Source organism: Anas acuta, chromosome 16, assembly GCF_963932015.1.
Source record: "Anas acuta chromosome 16, bAnaAcu1.1, whole genome shotgun sequence".
Taxonomy (NCBI): Eukaryota; Metazoa; Chordata; class Aves; order Anseriformes; family Anatidae; genus Anas; species Anas acuta.
Genome location: NC_088994.1, coordinates 10,388,630 through 10,410,718, shown reverse-complemented (window position 1 = coordinate 10,410,718; position 22,089 = coordinate 10,388,630). Strand labels below are relative to the sequence as shown.

General features: G+C 38.1%; 1 protein-coding gene across 4 annotated transcripts in view; it reads left to right on the top strand.

The window, feature by feature from the left end:
- Window positions 1–8,174, top strand: part of LOC137865433 (uncharacterized) — a 74,593-nt gene extending 66,419 nt beyond the window's left edge. For all 4 annotated transcript variants that reach the window (XM_068700516.1, XM_068700519.1, XM_068700517.1 and 1 more), the window contains 3 exons: window positions 467–570; window positions 1,482–1,565; window positions 5,097–8,174. In XM_068700516.1, coding sequence (XP_068556617.1) covers window positions 467–570; window positions 1,482–1,565; window positions 5,097–5,201 — 293 coding nt within the window. In that variant the 3' untranslated portion in view covers window positions 5,202–8,174. The remainder of the gene's footprint in view (window positions 1–466; window positions 571–1,481; window positions 1,566–5,096) is intronic.
- Window positions 8,175–22,089: the final 13,915 nt, after the last annotated feature.

Below are 22,089 nucleotides of genomic sequence, written 5' to 3'. Positions count from 1 at the left end.
TCCACATTTCATACAGACAGAACCCTCACAATAGCAGTCTGGTGTAGGGCATAGTGCCTACTGACAAGATTTCTTACTGTTACTAATAGGGGAATTTTTATTCTTTTATCTTTAATGGAACCCTGAATTTTCTACAGAAAGATGTAGTTTGGAAGAATGTTATTTTCATTGCTAATTCCAGTGCTCAAAAGCCAGGAAAGGTCAGATTTACAGCTGCAGCATAACCATACTATTGATCTCTCCATTATTCTGCAGTTGCTTGTGGTGCGATCATATGCTATTTCTTCCCCACAAGACCTATATGTCTTTTAGGATTTCTCTTTGAAAACAGAAGGTTAGTATTGTTAGGTGATCATATTATAGACCCATAATTTGCTATTTTTCCATGTGTTCTAAATTAAATATTTGTACTCCTTTGAACACAACTGCATGCTTGTGAAATTGCTCATTTTCTTTATTTTGTTAGTTTTAAAAAAAGAATTGGAAAACGTTATTCAGTGCAGAAGGCTTATTAAACCCAAGACAATCAAGGCAACACCCCAGGAGTTACAGTTCTGCAAGGAGCTAAAGGTAACATAACCATAACATTATTGTGGACTGCAGATAAAGGATGAGCAATCTATTTAGTTTTCACCGAATCCCACCCTGACAAGGGGGTCAGGAGTATCTGAGGACAACCTTGTATTCTCCTCTGATATTTCATACCACAAGCTGCAGCATGGAAGGTCTTTTCAGAGGTTCTACATCTCTTGCTTTTTCTTCACAGGCAAACTGGCTGGAGTGGATGAGGAACAGATAGTTCCATTGTCACCCACATTAAACACTTTGGAATAAAAGTAGTTTTTTTTTTTTTTTTTTTTTTTTTTTTTGTAACAACTCCCTCTGCCCTCAGAAAACAGCACAGAGAAACATCATCCAAGAGCTTGAATAAGTTGTGATTATAGTTTGATTTAAGATGATTCTGTCCACGTTAATGGCACAACAGGATGGGTTAGAGGATGCTATGAGAAGTGGCTGAGCCCCTATAGGGAGTCCAGTATGCTTCTTTAATAAATACTAAGTTGTCTTAAATGCATATGTTGCAAAGGACCATGATCAAGAAAATTTGTTTTAAAAAATAAGGCTTTGCTTTTGACTCCTTAAGAACTAGCAACTGGAAATATTTGCTTTGCATGCAAAGAGAGTGTGCCAAATGTGAGTGGAAGTTAGGACCTTATGATGCTTATCCAGTTCTGTTAATTTTAATAGATTTGGGTAGTAACATTAGATGATATTTTAATAAGTTATATAACTTTTTTTTTCTTTGATGCCTTAATACTTGCAAGGAAATGTGTGTGTTTGATGTGTACTTATCTTTTGTGAAATGTGAAATTTTTGTGACATGAAAATTTTGACTTGAATTCTCTTGTTTTCACTACTGTTTAATATCTGCAGTAATACTATGCTCCTATATCAAATTAAGAAGTTTTATTTTATTACAGGATTTAATTCAGAAATATGAAGAGGATCTATCCCAGCTGTCAAAAAGATGTGATGAAATGAAGAAGCTTTATAGCAATGTACTGGTATGTGTTGTATTAAAGTGCAATGAAAATAGATCTACATTTCTTAAGGAAAAAAAAAAAAAAAAGAAAGATGCAAGAAGTTCCCATGCTTCTACATGCTTTATAGTTATAGTGTCCACAGGAACTGGAAAAAAAAATGTATCAATGGTGGAATGTTTTGAATGAAAATATGGCTTTTACTTTTCTTCAGGACTTATAGCCCACATTTAAGAGGGTTTATGGCCCAAATATCAGAAAGAAAAGTGGATGTTCAACAATTTTGTAAGTTTAGCCAGTTTAATGGTTGAATGTTTTCAAGATATTACAGAAAACAGCATGTTTTCTGGTGTCTAGCACAAGTTGTATCTTCTGCTTGTAGAGCTTCTGTTACAAGGGCTGAGGGCTTTTTTCTAGTGACAAGCCTATAGTCCATGACATTGATTTAGTTACTGTTATTTGTGGGAGAGAGAGGTGGAGATGTTGGTAGTAGCACAGATCTAAAAATGAGCAGAGCAAAAAGGGAGCTCCTTGGGCACAAGATTTCTGATAAACTATCTGATCTTGCTTGTTCCTATTACATTCTCCCACACTTGCACTGGAGAAGCACCTAATTTTCTCAGTCAATTTTTGTTCTGAAAAGAAGAAAGTCATCTAGGTCCAAAACAATAGGAAATGTTTTTTGGGGTCAGAGGGTCACACCAAAAGGAATGATATAAACTCCATGCTGCAATTTTTAACAACATAGTGTGAAGAATCCTCATTTTGTACAATGTTCTCAGAGAAATCTGGGAGGCCTCTGCTATTGTAACAGTATTCTCCAGCAGAATAGTCTCACTGGGAGGTTTTAAAGAAAGGGATGGCTTTGCTGAAATGCAGAGCTGATCTCGGAAACTAGGAAAACTTCCTGGCTTTTAGACAGAACTTTAAGGCGTTTATTTATTTTGGTGTGTGAGGTCTGTGTGAAGGGGTGAGAGGGGGATTAGAATATAGGGAGGTTTAATATAGGCCATATTATATATATATTTTATAACAGGAAGATGCCACCAGGATAACCTTTGAGGACCTATTTGAAGAGACCGTGAAGATTAGAGACATGTTTGACCAAGGAAAATTAATTAGTAATGTTTTACTAAAAGGAATATTGTAAACACATACAAGGTGTTTTTTTTTTTTTTTTTTTTGGTGTGTGTGTGTGTGTGTGTGTGTGTGTGTCTCTTGCAACCTTTAACAAATGGGAAAAGTGACACAGCATAGTGTAACAAGACGTAATAGTATGGTAGCACATAAGCGAAGAACTCAGTGCCCAGTAGGTGGAAAAACAGTCTAAATGAGAGAATTAGCAGTTGAGTTAGATGAATGAAAATGGTTGAAAAGCATTCATCAAAAAGTAGGGAGACTCCTGTTGTAAAACCATCTAGGGACACTGCTTGCCTGGGATATGGAAGACTTTGACCATTTTACCTGGAAGTCAGTTTCCAGAAGGAGCTGGCATGATGCAGCTGGTCCTGCTTGTAAAGCTGTGACATGCCCAGTGAGTGATGGATGCATCCTCCCACATGTCCTTGCTCCTGTCATATTCTCCCTGCACAGACATTGTTTCTGCCCAGCCATGAATACTTAAGCAGGGGGCATTAAACATACAAATCTATAGCACAGCATCATCTGTGAAATTCTGCTTCCCTTGCTTAGAATGGGAAATCCAAGACTGTTATTTGCATCTGAACAGGATTTCATTTTTTACATGGCCGGAAGTTTCCTCAAGTATTTACCCAGTTGCTTTTTGCCTCCCTTCCTTCTTATTCTCTAAAGTTAAGCTTTTGATATATTTCTCTCACTTGGATTTTTTTCTTCTGAATACTGTTATTGCTAGGCAGATCTTTTTGTATATTTATAAAGCAGCAAAAACATAAAGCAAATATAAAATAGGATGGGTGATCAAAGACCAGGCTATCATCTGAACAGCATTAGGAAGGGATAGTCCAGCTTACCTGGGGGGATACCTGATGTAGAAATGTGATGTAGGTGGCCACAGAAGTCATGTTGCTCATAAAACAGAAATCCACAGGCCTACCTTTATGATTTTATATTCTGCTTATAAAATCAATAATGACCTTGGCATGTGACACTTCTATGGAATTAACAATAAATTGTAGATAACTGCCTGTGGTATAGCTGTGGGCTATCAACTTCTCACAGATGGTCATTAGCTCCAGGAAATGTCTCTCTCATTACTGTTTAACTGATGGTACGCTACAGGTGAGTGTCGAGGTGTGCCAAAGATCAAGGGCTTGGAGCACCCAGGAGGTGCAATTAGGAGCACAACAGGCAAAAGTATTAATCAGGTATCACTGGTTAACGTTAAAGTTTTTGTGACTGGATTATATGTGAGCGGTTTCTTTTACTGTATTTATGAGTTCCAGGCAGAGAGTTTGCTTCTAAGAGCATCTTAGATGATGTCCAGGTGAATGTGTCTAGATAATGACAGATACCTGTCCAAACCTTTCCATTTCAGTTGCAATTTGAGATACTGAAATACAACTACATTGCTATTCAGCCTTGGGAGAGCTGTATCTCCCAATTACACAGTAGCTCTCAATTACAGGCAAGATAAGAACTTGCAGCAACACAAGATGCCTTTTTAAACCTTTTGTTGAAGCCTTTGGAGCATATTCTCTAGATTTCTTCTGCTCAATTAGAAAGCCATTTTAGGTGCCCTTATGTTCTTTAACTCATTGATATCATTAAGGACAAATCATTGAAAATGATGGCAAGCCTCTTGAATTAAACCTCAGCAAGAGGTTTAAGAGACTGAATACTAAAAATCCTTTTCTGTCCTGGAACTGGAAAACATATGGGGAAGTGATTTTAGTTAACTCAGAAATCCCTCTCCTAGCACTGAACTTTGTAGAATGACTGCCTTTTACCTCTTGTTTTACAATAGAGCAAACATGATGCCAGTATTGTTCAGGTTGCTTTTGAAAAAAATTCAGTCCATTCAACTTTTTCAGGTGAAAAGAAGAACAGAGCAGGGAAAGGTGTCTCTTTGATAAATTACTTTTTCTTTCAAAAATACCCACATCAAAGTGAATATTTTTGTTTATTTGCAAAATAAAACATCAGAAAATGAAAACATTTTGGCTTGAATATACTGCTACTATGTCCACTCTGGAATATCAAATATTTCCCTAATGTACACTTTTGTTTATGAATGGATTTAACTAACAAACTGCTAAGTCACGAAGCTGCATGATTTACTGATTTTCTCCTCTTCAGCTGGAGATCTGTAATTCAGCCAGAGAAGCTGAGTTGTACAGAAAGCCAGGAACAGGCTACTGAGGTAGTTTAATGACAACTCCTGGGACCACTTTTGCTTGAGATGTTTTGGATCTCAGTTTAATGGACTTTTTAGACAGGTCTAAGTTTTCTACTAAATAATAATAATGTAGATATTTAACCTTTCTCTTGCTGTTTTCCTTTCTTTATGGTCTTGGAGATGGATAAGCTTATTTGGATAATATTAATGTTAAATATGTTTCTCTTTCAAATTTACAGGTTAAATTTGGGGAACCACAAGACCTAGACTCTCAGGAGCTATTTGGATGGATATCTTCGTTTATTAGTGAGTTTAGAAAGGCCTGTACTGAAGTCATGCAGTAAGGACAACCTTGTTCTTATAAAGAGGGGAGAGAAAGAGAAATCCAGGAAATGTTTGAGTTAATTGTTTTGAAAGTGGTCCTTCTAATAGGGAGCAAATATTATATAGTCTGCACATCAGTATATTTTGATTTTGAGAGATATTCAATTTCTCATGTGTAGTTTTGTAAGCAGTATTTGACCTGTCGGATCACAGATTACTTATGAGACTCCTTCATTTTTTCTCATGTATGTGCTTTTGTACCTTGAGATGGCTGTACACTTAGAAAGGAGATGTTCTTGACATTTTATAATTTCTTTTTCATCTTTTTCTTTGATGCCCAGTCTTCTGACATTTAATTATTACTTTCAGTGAATGAATTTATATATGGTAATCTAATTTGTAATTATTTTTGCTGTAGTTTTCTAAATAATACTTCACAAGTTTTACAATGAAATGGGGAGCTAGTCTCTACTGTGGATAACATTTAGCAAAAATTCTTGTTTGTCTTCAGCTATTAAATCATCGGAGCTTTAGTATTTAATGGTCAAAATGTCTGGTTGGGTGCTTTTCCCCCCCCATTAGTACAATAAAGCAGTGCTTTTTTTTTTGGCTAATGTAATGAATTTGGGTAAAATACTGTAGAAGCCAATCAATATATGAAATTTGCATTGGTAGGAAGAGAACAATATCAGAGCAGTGAAATAAAAACATGTCATGAGGCATCAAAGTAATGGATACTGGAAGCAATTACTGATGGTTTTCAAAAGCAAAAATACTTTTGCATTTGTTGGCTTTTCCATATTTTTAATTAGAATAATTACTTTGAGCTTAAATATATGAGAAGAAAGGGAAGATTATAAATGCAAAGACAGAAATGGATGTGTTAAACACTGAAAGCAGAACACAGTTCTACAAGGTCATTGATAAAATTTAGCATTTTCTGTACCGCTTCTACAAATAGTGTTGTATGATAAAAAGCATACTCCTTGACTTATATTAGATCTGACTGCCCAGACCTCACAATGTTTGGGCTTTAATAGAAAGCCCAGTAGACAGAAATGCTGAACACTGTCCCTGGCTTTAATACTAAAAGGAATTAGATCTGACCCCTCTGAAAAGTTTAGTTGCACTTAAATCTAAAAATTACCTCCAGTAAAGGGCCTGGGCACCCTCCAGTTAGGTGCTACCATGCTTAGATTTTTTACTGCTGGTCATGCCAGTCAGTAAGAGACAACTACCAGAAATGTAGACATGCTTTGATGCTGTCTGAAAAATGGAGATAAAAGAAGCCTCAGTTTTTTTTCTTGTCTTGGCCTCAGTATTTTAAAGGACATCGCAGGCTGCAGTTGCTGGGAGCTTAATGGCTTCTGCCGTGCCATGACTAGTGGCACACCTCTACACAAAGGCTCAGAAAAGCATTCCTGTGGTTAATGTGGGCATCAATACAAAGGCAATTGCTCTATTTCACATCAGCCATGATACATCTGCACAGGGAATAGGATGCAGCTGAACCCTTGCCCTTTGCTAGGCACTGGGTGCTCCCATTTGGAAGCCAAATTTGCTCCTGAGGGCAGGTGCACACAAATTCTGTTTCAAAGAATTGAGCAGGGATCACACATGCACTTGTAAAATCCTAGTTCCAACCTCTCCTTTGAATAATCACTGAGGAAGTGAATTCTGCACTGGAGGATTCAAATCCCTATAATCCGCCTCTTAAAAGTGTTCTGGCCAAAAGGTGTGCTATGCAGGTGTCAACAGGAGGTATCGGGTGTTTAGCGAGTGTGCTGATGAGCAAACGTGCAACTGCTCCAGCTGTGTCCTGGAGAAGGCAAACCTGGCACCACCTGTGAATGCCAATGGGCCTCACTGCTTAGGTTTTCTGGGTTCAATCCACCCAGCAACTTAGAAATTTAGAAATCTCAGGGGATTTCTAAAAAGCTTTTTGAGGGAGGAGCTCAACACATTGTGTATTTCATACACTAAACATCATTTTTCAGGCACCTACTTATCATGTATAGAAAATGTTTTGTGTGAGGGAGCGGATGCCTGAACTGCATTGCAGCAGACACAGAAGTGCCAGCGGATCAGTGCAGCCCCTCACCCCTGTACCACTGATGTCACTGGTGTCCATAAACTCTTGTAATTCTGCATTAAAAAAATACATCATTTTGGCTTCTCAGCAGTTTTGTCAGCTTTATGCTTCTAGTTAAGAACATGCAGTCATGTTTCTCAGAGGCTAAAGGAATGCAATTAAAATATATATAGCAAAAAATGGTATTTCTGATACTTATTTTACAAAACATCATTTACAGAAACAAATAAAGGGATTTAATTTTAGAGATTTTTTTTATTATTATTATTATTTCTCAAAAAAATGACTATATTGGTCTCAAGTCAGCATCAGAACAGTGATACCTGGTTGATGCTGAAGTCAGTAGCATTTCTATATATCAGGACCTATAGCATCTATACATAGTGAGAGCTACAGCTTAGATCAGTCCTTTTTGACTGGAAGAGGAAAATTAAATTCTTTAATTTCTTGCATCTCTGTCTCACAATGCACTATCCAGTGCATATATGTACACAGAAAACAACATTTGCAGTTCTTGATGTGTTATTACTGTGCAAAAATCTGAGCCATCTTCATTTATATGTGAATCATGTAAGATAATTCTGAATACAAGTGTCATTTCCATGGTATCAAGATCCCTGAATCCCTGAACAGCATTCGTGATGGTCATGATAAGTTTCATGTTTTTCTACCATTACCTTAGCTCAGAAGTCCTGGGAAGTCTCTTTTAACTAAATAGTTTTTTTTTCCTCTCTCTCTCTCTCTCTCTCTCTCTCTCTCTCTTTTTTTTTTTCTTTTCATGACTCACTTTTTTTTTCCCTAGTCTTTTTTCTCTCTTATTATATCTAACAGCTTGTACTTGTTTTATAGCTTGGCTGGCATGGCTTCTTCCAATTAAAAATATATTCTACACAGTAGTCGATATCTGTGTCTTTGTGTGAATATCCTGGAGCATTAATTTAAAAAATTAATGACCAAGTACCTCCTTGGCAAGAGATTCTAGCCCCTTCAGAGAGCATGAAGCTTTCCTATGGAGTGGGAGCTTACAAAGGAGATGTGTTTCAATTTTCTCAAACAAGCTATTTCTTCCATTCCTGTGAGTTTCAGAGACATCCTGATTTATATGTAAAAATAAATAGACCTAATTCCCTTGTTAATTTTTTTTTTTTTTCCCCCCAAAAAATTTATTTTGCCTAAGTCTGGACTTCTCAGGTCTCTTAAAGCCAACTGTATTACTGAGTTTTAATGGTATTTATTTGTAAAAAATAATGGCTGCTACACCTCAACAAGATCTAAATCTCCCTGTGGATAATTTCTGTGGAATCCTTCTTTAGCAGATGACAGTTTTATCCTGCAAACCTGCAGTCATAAAAGCCAAAGTTTCAGGTAAGCCTCCTGTTTGTGGAAACTAATACAAAGCACCCCTACAAGTTCTATCATAGTTTTACCTCTGGGTAAATTGTTGCCCTACAAAATGTGCTAAGCTTACTTTTGGCATATAATGAAATACAAAAGCTTAATGATGATGTAGTTCTGTTTAGTAAAATTTTTCTCAATATTCAGTAGTGTGAAGCAAGGCTGTGGGTCAGATGCTGTATGATTTTTGGGTCATGACAGCCCACCTGTGTAAGAACTTCTTGCTATAGAAAGAAATAGAGATCTCTTTTGATAGTTTATTTCCTTGAGATACACGGTATGTACAGTACTTCAGGGAGAACAGGAAAGATAATTTCTCTATTTCATATTAGACATTAAGTATCCTCAGCAAAAGCCTGGCAGAGGGAAGAGCTGTTCACTGGGATCTGTAGGAACCTCTGACTTTTTCCACCTGCTAAGTGTATCAGTGTATTCAAATCTGCCCTTAGAAACACTGTGAGAAATGGAGCTCGTATAAGCATAGGTCACTGATTTGACTTGAGCTCCCAAAGGGACCTGTGTTACATGTGTACTAGCTCTCACAAGGGCTTTCCAAGAATTCAGTTTGAAATACAAACCTTTCTGCCCAAGACACAGACGTTTCCTAGAGTTTCCTCAAACTAAAAACAGGTGTAAAGACCTGAGACTATCCAGCACTAGATTCAGTGGGAAAAAGTTAACTTCCATAACGACAAATAAATCCTAGGACAGTGGCTGAACTTTGTTTTTCAGCTTTCCTATTTCTTTCTTATTTGAACTGAGGCAGGCCAGGCAACAGGCAGAGTGGCCCTGCATATTTTGTATAAATGAATGGCACAGCAAAAATAAAAATTATGGTCACTTGTAAGGTGTTCTTTGCATAAAAGCTTTGAAGTCACCTATGTATGCTGGTGTTTTAGTTCGAATCAATGCCTTTCAAAGACAAACACCGTTTGTATGAGAATAAAAAGAGCGTATTAGACAAAGAGAATAAAAACATAGGGTCTAAAAAGGGAAGCTGTTGGGCAGTCGCTGTAGAACAACCAAAGCCTGAAAGTGTTCTTAGAAAATACTCACTCCTGTGCTTAAGAAGTAAATGATGACTCAGAAGAACCACAAACAAATTTCAAGCTGCTTGCCTTAAAGAAGAATGTATTAACAAATTCAAACTGCAGGCTGCTTTAACAAAGTGCTGAGGTTCTCCAACTCAGAAAGCTCTTGGAGAGATCCTTCCCTGCATCACTCATTAGAAGTTTTGCTGTGGATATTAACAGAACCAAGATTTATTTCTCTGATTGGAAAGAAATGTTCAGACTGCTGAAATGCTCAACCATTAAGGTTCCTTATCATATAAATGCAAATATATATTTTTTTCCAATTTTACTGGTCAGTACCCAATTGGAATGTACCAAAAGTAGAACAGTTTATTTTATTCCTGGGGTGGCAAAGAAAGGGAGGTATTTTTTTAAAGAAAACTCTAACTCTTGTAAGCATGGATGCTCTGTGCAAACAGGAATTTTATTAGCATTGAACCTGAGTATTTCCCGTCACAACATATTACTGCAATTGATGTGATACATCTAAGAAGCTGACAACTTTTGGGGTATAAGATGCAATGGTTGTAGGGACCAAAGATTGTGCATAAGCCTTACACTTGGTGCTTGTTTCCCCAGGCAGCAGGGATGAATTTTGCCCATTGAGAATATTTCAGTCAAGGACAGTCAGCAGTAATTAAAAAACAAAAAACTACTAAGTAAGTAAATATTGCTTTAAGCTCATTTTACAAATAAGACATTTGAGACAAAAGGTTTCAGATGCAGATTTCAAGTCTCTGGATGCAATTTATAAATGCTCCATTGTGTTTCAAAACATAAATATCTGATACTCCTTTGCTTACACATGGATAAAGAACTGGTGGTATATGCTGTGCTGATGTCATTTGCTCAAAAGCACTGCACTAAAAAAAGAAAATGACCCCTAAGATTATTGTCCAAAAAGTTCAAGTCCTGATGAACATATTCATACCATTTATTTATTTATTTATTTATTTTTGGTAGCTTATAGAAATTTTCCTGAACAAGCTCTATAGGACTTGGCCTGAAACAATGTAATTATAAATAGAAATTTTCAAAACAGAACCATTTTTTCCAGCCAGTAAATAATTCCCAGTTAATATCCCAAGTTGCTGTCATTAATGCTTTAATTGAACTTTGTTATTTGGAATTCTGCCATTTAAAACAATCTGATGTCTTACTTTGTTGTCAGGAATTAAGCTGATTAAGGAAATTAAAAACAAACAAAATCCTTTTGATTATGGATTTACTGAACTTGCCCTACAAAAGGACGATGGGGCTGTGATGACTGCACTCTCCAAGCTGAAGTACAGCTCTCACTGCATTTGATGGAACAGCCCCGTGATCCTGCAGTGCACCATGCTGACTGATGCTTCTCTGGATCTCAGAGCTTCCCATCGAGAGGGACTGTTTGCACCTCATCCATGTGGGTGTGTTGTGCAAAACAGACATTTTGGGGAATGAAATTTAGAAAACTATTGTGATTTTTTTTTTGTTTTGTTTTCCAACCACTCCTCTTGCAGCTGTGGAAAAGTATTGATGTATTGAGCTGCACTTGGAATATGACTATCTAGAGACTGGGACAGTCAGTTGGAGGGAGTAGACATAATTGCCAGTCAATCAGACAAAGAAACATTTGTATATTTTTATATTAAAAGTTCATTGTCTAATATAAAGAGTGCCCAGTGATACAGAGGACACAGCTCACATTTATCTCACTTTAGGACAAGGTTGTAGGCTATAGACTGAGGAGCAAGAATCCCTAGAGCCTCATTTCCTCATTTCATGCCCCTAGAGCATGGTGAAACCAATTCTGGATCCAAATGCTCAAATTTTATGCAGAGCCTGTGTTTTAGGAGCCTAGATCCTTTCTATTTGTCTCTCCCTTTCTGCAATCCATGAGCTGAGTTCACAGACACTCAGCTTGCTGCCAGGAAGAGTGTTCTGATACCTTCCTCAAAGGGCTGGAACACATGCGAAAAGTCACTTCTCTGTTAAAGCTTTTTTGATTTGAATCCTTCGGGACTCAAATAATTGCTTATTAGCATTCATCTTGATGAAGTCATCCAGCAGAAAATCTTTGAACAGCCATTGAGAGAAAGCTCAGTGCAATGAAGTCAGTGAGATTTTGTTATCTGCTGAAAGAAAGGCAATATTTCAAGCTGAAAATCCCATAGATAGGCTTCTGGTATTCAGAGACGTGGTAGTTGGAGGGTTAGCTTCCCAAGAATAAAGCTGGAAAGCAGGACACTAAGTATTATGAAAGGGCTTTCAGAACAGGACTCTCAGAAAGGACATCTCCATCAAGTATATCGACCTCACTGGTTGCTGAATACTGTAATCTCTTCAGAAGAAATTAATGCTTATATTCATTTTTTTTCCTCCTCCCCCCCCCCCCCCCCTCCCCACCCCCCCCACTCCCCCGGTTTGGCTCAGTAGTTCTTTTACAGATTTTGCTAGCTTCATTACTAAAAATATGAAAAAAAAAAAAAGTTTAATCAGAGTATCAGAATGGTTGAGGCTGGAAGGCACCTCTGGAGCCTGCATAGTCCCCCTCAAGCAAGGTAAGACTGAGCAGGAGCGCCCAATCCAGACATGTTTTGAATCTCTCTGAGGTTGGAGACTTCACAATTTATCAGTGTGTTTAATATTTCCAGGAGTTATTAGCTTAGGGCAAACAGAAAGAATGTGAGCTCAAGCCTCATTTCCTCAAGAAAAGTGTTAGAGAAAGTGACAACAGGCTTTTGCCTGGGAAAGACAGCTTCCAGTCAAGGGAGAGAAATTGGTAGGTTCAATGGACTTGGTTCCTTAGCTGTGAAATAGGGGTATTGCTTTCTTCTTTGCATCTTTTTAAAGCATTCACTACTAAGGAGATAGATATTTATTGTTCTTGACAGCTTTACTTAGACTGAATCAGAAAGGTCTGGTTAAAAATTACTCAATGATAGAGTGAGGAAATTATTCAAACATAATAGAAAAATGCTATTAAAAGACTTGATTTTTTTTTTTTCATCCCAGTGGTGGCTACAGTTCATCTGTAAGGAGTTTTAGATTACATATAGTTAATTATACAATGCTGGCGTCCAGTGAGATGAATTTGCTTTCCTTAGCAAGTGTGGAGGGGATTTAAAGGAAGACTTCTAACCCAGCTCTTGCAGTGCTATGTGTTTGCATTGGCTGATTGTTTTTAATAGTAGTGTCTTGTTTGGCCCTGAATTTTAAGTGCTTGGTTTCCAGGATGCTTTCTGGGGGCAAGACTTGTAAAGAATCACATACACTTACAAATAATAGTGGAAAGGGCTGTTCATGAACAATTATGAGAGTTTACCTTTGGGATTAATAGGCAAGCTTTGCAGGACACAAAGGGAATATGCTTTCCTGTCATGCTGCTGGCACAATATTTACATTAAAAAAAAAAGATGGAAGATGGAAAAAAATCATTTGATATTTCTGTACTGAAGTGGCGATGTGTGCACAGCACAGAGGAACACTGCAAATGTGGTGTCAGGCCCTATAGAGGTTTGAAAGTGCTGAAAAATATGGATGTATCTAACATGATCTTAATATTTTATTGATACCTCAGGGTGTGGGGATTTCTGGGGATTTCTTGTCCTTATCCACATCTAATAAACTACATTTAATGTTTGGAGGAGTGTAGTATCAAGATCTGGCGAAGGACTGCTTATGCATAGTTCTCTCTTGAAAAAGAAAACAAGCAAAAACCCCAGCCCACCCCCTCCCCCCTCCCAATAAATAACTAATCTCACTGTTTTCTTGCCACATACTTTCTATGACAAGAGCAGTTTTAAACATTTATGGGGACACACAAACAGAAAGCTCAAGTGTGAAATAATTTAAACTCAGTTTTGAATACCTGATCAAGAAGAACAATGCTTTTCTATTAGCATTCTGTTTTAGAGAGCTGTAGAAGCACTAGTTATGCCTGCTAGAGACAAATAAACCTTGGAAGAAAATCCTGCATCGCTTTGCTTTGATTAAGAATCATCAAAATATTTGAACAGATTAATCAATTCCCATCTGCTACAAAGGTTAGGCCATCCATACTTAGTGTGTTGCTAACTTATAGCTGAAAATTATCACTCCAATTAATGAAATAAAATAGAATATGTTCAACGTGAATATTAGATATGCTGTCTGTTATAAGCTAATTTAAATTGGTACATGTTCACAGAAGTCATCATAACTTACAGGGTGAGGAGCTGCTTGTAGTGTTGCCAGAGAGACACTTGGTGGGACCTGTTCATTTTTAGAGCAATATAGTAATAGATGGGGAAATAGATATCCCCATATCTCAGAGATGATTGTCTGGAGATAAATAAATAAAACAACAATAATAATAAACAAGAACAAAACATTCTTTCTTCTAAAATCTATTAGGATTCACTTCCAGACCATGCTAGGTAATGGTACAAATACAAGAGAAAGTGAAATTTAGTCCCAAATCCTCAAGCAGCTAACCAAGAGACACGTGTAGAATAAAAGACTTACTTTTCATGCTGCTTGAATAATTGAAAAATTTACATAGTATTATTTTCTCCGATTGAAAGTCTCATTTACTCATCTTCTAGCCTAAAACCAATTGTGAATTGCAAATATTAGGACTGAATAGATGCTTGTTGTTAAATATTTTGCAGATTTAAGTTACATAAACTACATGTACTCCATAAGTTAGGACCACAGTTTCTCGAAAATAAGGTGCATTGAGATTATAATATTTTTAATACAAATGAACTAAAAAATACTAACCAAAATACTAAGTTGAGAAAGTTATACTGTCACTATAAAGGATGTGTACTTTTGGGAAAATGGCAGAAACAGGCTTTGAGATTTAGTGTTCTGCCTCTGAGAGGGTGAAGTAAAATTTATGTATTGAGCAATGAGATTGAGATATTTTTGCACATTCCAAATCACAGATAATTTCTGGAATGATAAAAGTTTTTAGATGAAATTTGTTAAAGATTTGGTTTCAGATTTTCTTCTCTCCCTTTAGAATTGCTAACCCCTAGAAAAGCCAATGAAATAAATGAAATAAAAGAAATGAAAAGAATTTTGAAATCCTGAAATTACCAGAACAAAACAAATTTCAACATTTTTCTTTCTTTGTTCTTCAGAAATTTGAAGACATTTAGTCATAAAGAGCATGTAGATAGAACAAATCATTGTACTTCTCTCAAAGAAGCCATTTGACCTAAGACTTTTGCTTTCTTTGAAGTGGAAATAACATTTTTGGTGCTTGATCTCCAAATCGTTTTGTTCCTTTAAAATTTTTACTTGGTTGATTCATTGAAAAAAAAATTAGCCACTCATCTTTGCCTGTTTAGACCTCCCTATATGAACCTCTACTGTGGTGGTTGCACTCTGCCATCCCAGGGGGCTGAGACACCAGCTCTGTTGAGCAGCTCAACTGCTGCAGAAAGGTTAAAGAACCTGTTGGAGGAGAGGTGAGAGGGTGTTGGAGGCCACATACAGGGCAAAAGAAGGAAAGGAAACGGTAGTGGATGTTTCTGTTCCAGTTGCCAAGGTGTTTTAGAGAAGGCTGTGCCCAGCTTTGGAGATCTGCTTTCATGATATTTGTTCTAAAATGAGAAGAGAGAAACCAGATGACTTGGAGGTACCACACTGTGATTTTTATGTGTTTCCCAATAGTGTGTGAATATAGCAGGACAGTCTGATGTGACCCATGCTGGAAGGAGGCTGGAAAATAGTCTGAGTAGCAAATGACTGCAATGAAAGTTGGTAAGTTAAAAATGAAGCCTATGATATATGAAAGATCAGTTTTTTTATTCTGTTAAAGTTGGCACATCTCAGTAGATGGCACTAAAAATCCTAATGCTAAACCATTCCCTGTGGCTTCCACCCTGAATATGATCACAAGCCTTCCAGTAAATTCACTCCCTTTTAAATATCAAACAAGTAATACAACCAATGAGCAATCTTCTAATTCACTATCTTAGACACTTGCTTTAAAGCAAATTATTCCCTCAGCAACACTTTTTTTTTTTTTTTTTTCATTTGCACTTGTTATGAGAACCACTCAGTGAGGAATTTATCTGGGACAACTGAGGGGAGGTAATCTATGTTCCTCTATTGATGTCAGAGGAGAGGTACTAAATTACACCACTTCAGGATCCAATTTTTTCCATGGTTTCCTTGACATCAAATTAGCAAACTATATCCACAAAATTTATTCAACAGTTTAAGCTAAATTGAGTGCCAGCAGATTACCAAAGCCTTTGCAAACTCCATCCTGAGTGTGCTGTGCCCATGTTGCTAGGTGGAATGGGCTCTGAAGCTCAGAGCAGGCAGCAAACCAAGTCCTTTCCTCTTCACTCCTGTTTTTTTATTATTATTTTTTTGATTATTATTACTTTTTAAATTTTATGGCTGTATCATCTCATTTTATTCCATTTGTGTAAAAAACACACTTTTTGTTTCATTAAAATGCAATTGAAAATCTAAGACTGCTGCATATGTCAGTGCAGCATTTCCAAAATTATTTATTTCCTAAAACTGCACAAATGTATTAGGTAACTTACTTGAAAACACAAACTCATTTTTTTTTTCTAGACATGAACTGAAATGCAATAGTAAAACAAGAATTTAGTTTTACTTCATAACAAGTTATAGCGCTTTCAGTACCTGCCATAAAGGTGGTTAATGTATGCTAGTTGCTTTTACAGTCTCAGGCCACAGAAGCCTTGTTTTTACAAGTGGGCTAAACATGTAAATTAGTAAGAGATTTACTGGAAATATTTTCAATAAAAACTCACAGAAGAAATATTAAACTATTTGTGGACAGTCCGCAGCCAAGTTTAGTTATGCAATTTACTGGCTTATTAATGTTGCAAACAATTGACTCCTACCAAGGATCTGTGAAGGAGTAAAAAGAACCTACAGAGTCTCAGTTTGACATGGATATAAATCTGGAGTAAATGTATTGGACTTAGTATAACTGTGGAATATTTCCAGAGATCAGTCAAAGAGTAACGGCAGAAACAAACTGCTGGAAATAATCACAGAATCTGGCCATGAGCATTTCAAACCCTGATTTGCACTTTTTGCTTGGACCTGAAGTGCGCTCAGGTTTCCAGTATCGGCTAAACAGAGGGTTTGGTTGTGTAAGAAATGCTGAATAAAGACCTCAAATGCCAGAGCTGTCAGCATATCTGAACATTTTTACCCTTACATGCATGCAGACATCCTGCTGACTTCGTTTTTTTAAATCACCTTTAAAATTCACATAGAATTAAAAAATTCTCTTTCCGCAATTTGTGTTCCATTGAAACACAAATTTTATGTAACAGAATGCCAGGGAAATTAAACAAGCTCCAAACATATAAGTAGACTTTTTTTTTTTTTTCTTCATATTGTTTTATCTGTTCTGGTGTTGCAGAAATTTTTAAGAAATACTTGAAGGTGGGAAGGGAAGGGAAGGGAAGGGAAGGGAAGGGAAGGGAAGGGAAGGGAAGGGAAGGGAAGGGAAGGGAAGGGAAGGGAAGGGAAGGGAAGGGAAGGGAAGGGAAGGGAAGGGAAGGGAAGGGAAGGGAAGGGAAGGGAAGGGAAGGGAAGGGAAGGGAAGGGAAGGGAAGGGAAGGGAAGGGAAGGGAAGGGAAGGGAAGGGAAGGGAAGGGAAGGGAAGGGAAGGGAAGGGAAGGGAAGGGAAGGGAAGAATAGGATGCTGAGAGCTACTTTCAAAATAGACAGAGAGAAAGCGCTTACTTAGAAAGCCAAGCAAGGTGCCAGAGATGAAGCACACCCATATGCATCTATGGAGTAGATTAAAATAAAGCGAGGAAAATGTAGGCTTCGTTCTGCATCTGCCCGACTTCCATAGCAAAAAACTTTTGTTCATTTTAGTTACGCCAGCCGTATGCATATATATGGCTGAAGGTTTTATTATAGTTCTATAATATTTCCATGCAATTTAAGTCTAAATAAATGAAGTGAAACTTACTTTATAAAATATTAATGGAATCTTCTTAAGAACCATTAAGCTCATTAGCCAGGTGAATTGGTTTTGCACTCAGCCAACAAACTGTTTAACTAGCTGAGAGTCACGGGGCCAGGTGTCCAAAAGATAAGTTAGTCTGTACTGCAGCCAACAGACAGATGGAGACGGCAGCCAAATCAGGAAGTACAATATTTAGCCTGAAAGAATGGCAAAAGACAGTAAAAAGTCCAACCCAGCACCGCCAAGCTCCGTAAGCACAGCAGCGTGGTTTGAGACTGTGTCCTGCCTTTTATTTTAGCCTTTCTGCTCCCTTTCCCTGCCTCTCCTGCCCAGTTCACCTTGCATGTCCTCATTGGGATGAGTTCAGCAAGAAGGCAAGGCTGGAGTGGGTGATTTTAATCCTGCGAGGAGGCTGACGGGTGCTCAGCCAGCTCAGTACAAAACCATGCTCCACATTCAGCAAACAGAGAGCTCAGCTTGACAGAAGGGAAATATAATTATGGTGAAGAAAAAAGGAAAGGAAGGGAAGGCGGGTGCTTGTTACCGAGGGGTTTGGAGAATCCACACAGCCTGTAGACATAAGCAAGCAGCTCCAAAGCACGAGAGGAAGTCTGAGGGAGATGATTTCTCCCTTTTGTGTGGCAAATGACTAATTATACAAAGCAACATGTTTCTTTTCTAATGATTTTTGAAAGGCATCATGCAATAATGTACAGAAACCATATTTAATTCATGTTTACAAGTCAAAAAATGAAAGAAAATGTAAACATGATGTTTTTCTCTCTATTCTCCCTGCAGCTCTTCTCTTTGTCAGAAAACTGCCTAACGCCTTCTCTGGTGCAGAAAGTTCCCTATGAAAGGGCAAAATGCTTCCAGCTGGAGATGGTTTTAGGCCACCACAGCATGTGTCCAGAAAGGGAAAGAAACAGAGAGCTAAATCTTACCAAATTTCCATTCTTGATTTTTTGCTATTTATTTTACTTGTTTTTATTTTAAAGGAAGAAAGAAATCCCTGTTAGAGGTAGAAGATCAATACCAAGAAATTCTTTGTCAGATAAAATGAGGGCGATCATTAACCTTGCTGCTTATGAATTAAATCCAAACATCACGTTTCAACTCGTCTTTCCCACAGCATCCCCAGCAAACTTCTCTCATTTTGTACAGCAATTAAATCACAGCCCACCCATCCAAAGAGCACGAACGCTAATAACCTTTAAGCTGTCTTCCCGCTGCCTGGGTGGGAAAAAAAAGAAGGAGATGTTTCATGATATGGTTCAAACATTTTGCGGATGGGAGCTCTTCATTCTGTTTACTTATGCATGGATTTGGGGCTGGATTATGTATGTTATCCATAGATCCACTCTCCCTGGGAGTGTCATGCACCATGCCAGCAGCTCAGCAGCGGTTGATGTGTGGGCTGCCTGTGGCCGAGATCAGGCCCTGCCTTCTGCAGGGCAGCCCTAACAGCCCAGTTATAAACTCGGAAATTATTGATAGCAGGCAATGTTCTCTGTTTAAGTGTTTGAGCCATTGCCTCCAAGAATTTGTTTTAACTGCCACCATTACTTTCTGAGTTGTGATTTGGTGCCTTGTCTGAACAGTCAGAAAAGACACCATCTACAGCATTTTTCAGTGTGATGCTTTTGATTTTGAATGCCAACAATACTAATTTTATTGGAGGTTATATTCACTTTATTTCCAAGAAGAAATCTTTTTCTTTTTTTTTCTCATTTCAGCTTCTCCCCCAAATACACTTTCCCCGATGACTTCTATTTTGCTTTCCTTTTCCCAGAGCAGAGGACATTTATTTGACATAAGATTTCTTTTGCACTTGTAGGACTCAGCTGTTAAATCAGGATCGCTCTGTCGAATTTTGCTTGTCCTGTTATCTTGCTGCCTTCTTTCCATCTTGCAAATGGCTTATTGCTAAAGAAAAATTTTAATAGTCTTATTCATCACTTGAATTCATATTGTTAATAAATGTCACCTGAAATCTCAATACCGGTTACCCTTTGGGGAAAAGAATACTGAAACATAGTGCCAGGCATCGAGTAAATATCTGATCGAGCTGCTGCTGGTTCCCACGAGGACAGAAACTCTGCAGTCCCTGGTGCACGCCTGTGTTCCAGCTACCGCACAAAAGGGACAGTCTTGCTGCACCTGAGCCTCTTCTCAGTCCAATTCCTTCAACTCCATAACACATTGAAGTTGCTCATTTTACTGAGGAATAATGAAGCCAGAAATCCATCAAAGCCAGTAGTACTGGAGAGCATGTTTTGGTCATGGAAAAGAAAATGATTCACAAAGCAACAAAGAGTTTGTCCGTATCCTTTTGTAAATCAGAAGAAAATAAAGCGACATATCCTAAGTCAAAGGCACCAAGACAAGAATAATGTCTGAAGTTTCCTCCACACCAAGACTGCAATTCAAAGGGTCTTTTTTTAAGACAACACAGGATTCTGAAACGAGAACTGTCTATGAGCATGTGCACAGCATAATTATGGGCAAAATGTAGGGGCAGAACCTGACCCTGTTTTCATGGTATCTGATACTTGGCTTTAATCACGGTCTCATTGAAGTACACCCCAGTCAGGCTGGGGTACCACTGATGTCCAAATTAAATGCCACCTGCCAAAGTATTTTCAGAATTTTTTCGACATTCCTGAAAACTTAATCCACAGTGCAGGACAGAGCCCACTTTTGTCTCCCTTTCATAGATAAGAAGGAGTACGATGTTAATCATTAATGTTTGTCTCATACTACCCATGCAGCTGACAGGTAGTTCTAAGAGAATTCTTGTATTTTCTGACTTTTCCAGAGTAGGTTGCATGAGATGAGGAGCACTTAGCTTTTGCAGACTGATCTCAAAACAGGTTTATAACCCCATGCAAAACGTGTGTGCAAATGTCTTCCTGACGTGCATTTAACTTGATCACAACTGAGCTCTGAAATGAAGTAGCTGTGTTCACAAATGGCTGTAATTAGTTAGGTGCATACTTAATTAATAATTTGGTCACACAGCTCAAGGAACCTGTATGTACAAAAAATGCACACACAGCTCTGGGAGAAGAGCACACCAGTGAGATGTGTTCTCAGCTGGATGTTGGCTGCACTTTGCTGTCCGCTCTGTGCAAATCAGCTCCACAGGCACCCAAGGGAGAGCAGTGGGATGAGCACGTGGTGTGGCCACGCGAGCCTCAGCACATGCCTGCAGCTGCAGACGAGGAAATGGGAAAGTGACCTTCCCAAACAGCTCCTTCAGCTTGTACATCGGCCCTTGGACCACTTCGGTTTCTGATGGTACTTTTTTCAGTTGCTTCATCTAAATTTGCCTATTTTATTGTCTTTCCACTGTTGAGACAGTTGATGTCATTGTCCACAACAAAAACGCATTGGAACAATTTATTTGAACTTATTGTAAAATTCATAGTCTCTGGCAAATACTGGAACATTCAAAATAGACAGAAGTCTCAAATTTCAACCCAAATTTATATATATACTATATGTTATACATACAGATTTGTTGTGATTTGTGCACTGTTGAAAGGCTGAGCAGCATGAGGTACAGAAGAGACTATACAGGAGAGATGTTGCAATAGTGTGGGATTATTTATACATGTGTATTTATTTACAAAACATTGTGGAACAGAATCTTGCTGTTTTCACACAGCTCTGCTTCACATGAGCCTTCCAGACAGGTGTTCCTATGCGTTGGCATGAATCTTTTAATCTGCGGATCCAATACAAAAGGAACAATGTTGTGAGGCAAGTCTTCGCCTCCTTTCTTGTCTCCTTTCTTGTTTACAGCAAGTGGTTTTTCTCAACTTGACTTGTTTTGTTCATTTTTGGTGGTGTCACTGTAATAAGAGGATATTGATGCATTCCTAGAAAAGAGTAAGATTTCTTTTTACCTTGTCTGAGCAAAGGCATTCCTTAAAATTTGCATCTAGCTTTCTGAAATTTACAGAGTATTGTACTTACTGCTAGCTAAGGGGACTTTTTGGCTGTTTTACAGCTTCTTGAAGACTGAATTCTGCAGACAATGCTTCACCCTCACTTCTCCACATCACCTGAAAAACAGTCCCAGCTCACATTTACCCACAGAGAGCCTTTTATTCACTGGAGAGTGGGTTTCAGTGCTTTTTATTACTCCTCTTAGCTTCCTGTTGCTTCTTTAATTTCACTTGTCTATTAAGAGTCCAGATTTATGGCCAGCATTTGTCAATGCATGGAGCTGAGGTGCTGCGGGAGCCCAAGCCTCTCAGGAGCCCAAGCCTCCAGGGAGGCAGCAAGCTGTGAGGGCGTTTGCAGCTCGCAGCTGGGTCAGCACCTTTCCCAACTGGGTTTGACAGACCTGGCTGGACCCAGGCAGGGATGGGTATGGACAAGAAGTACAT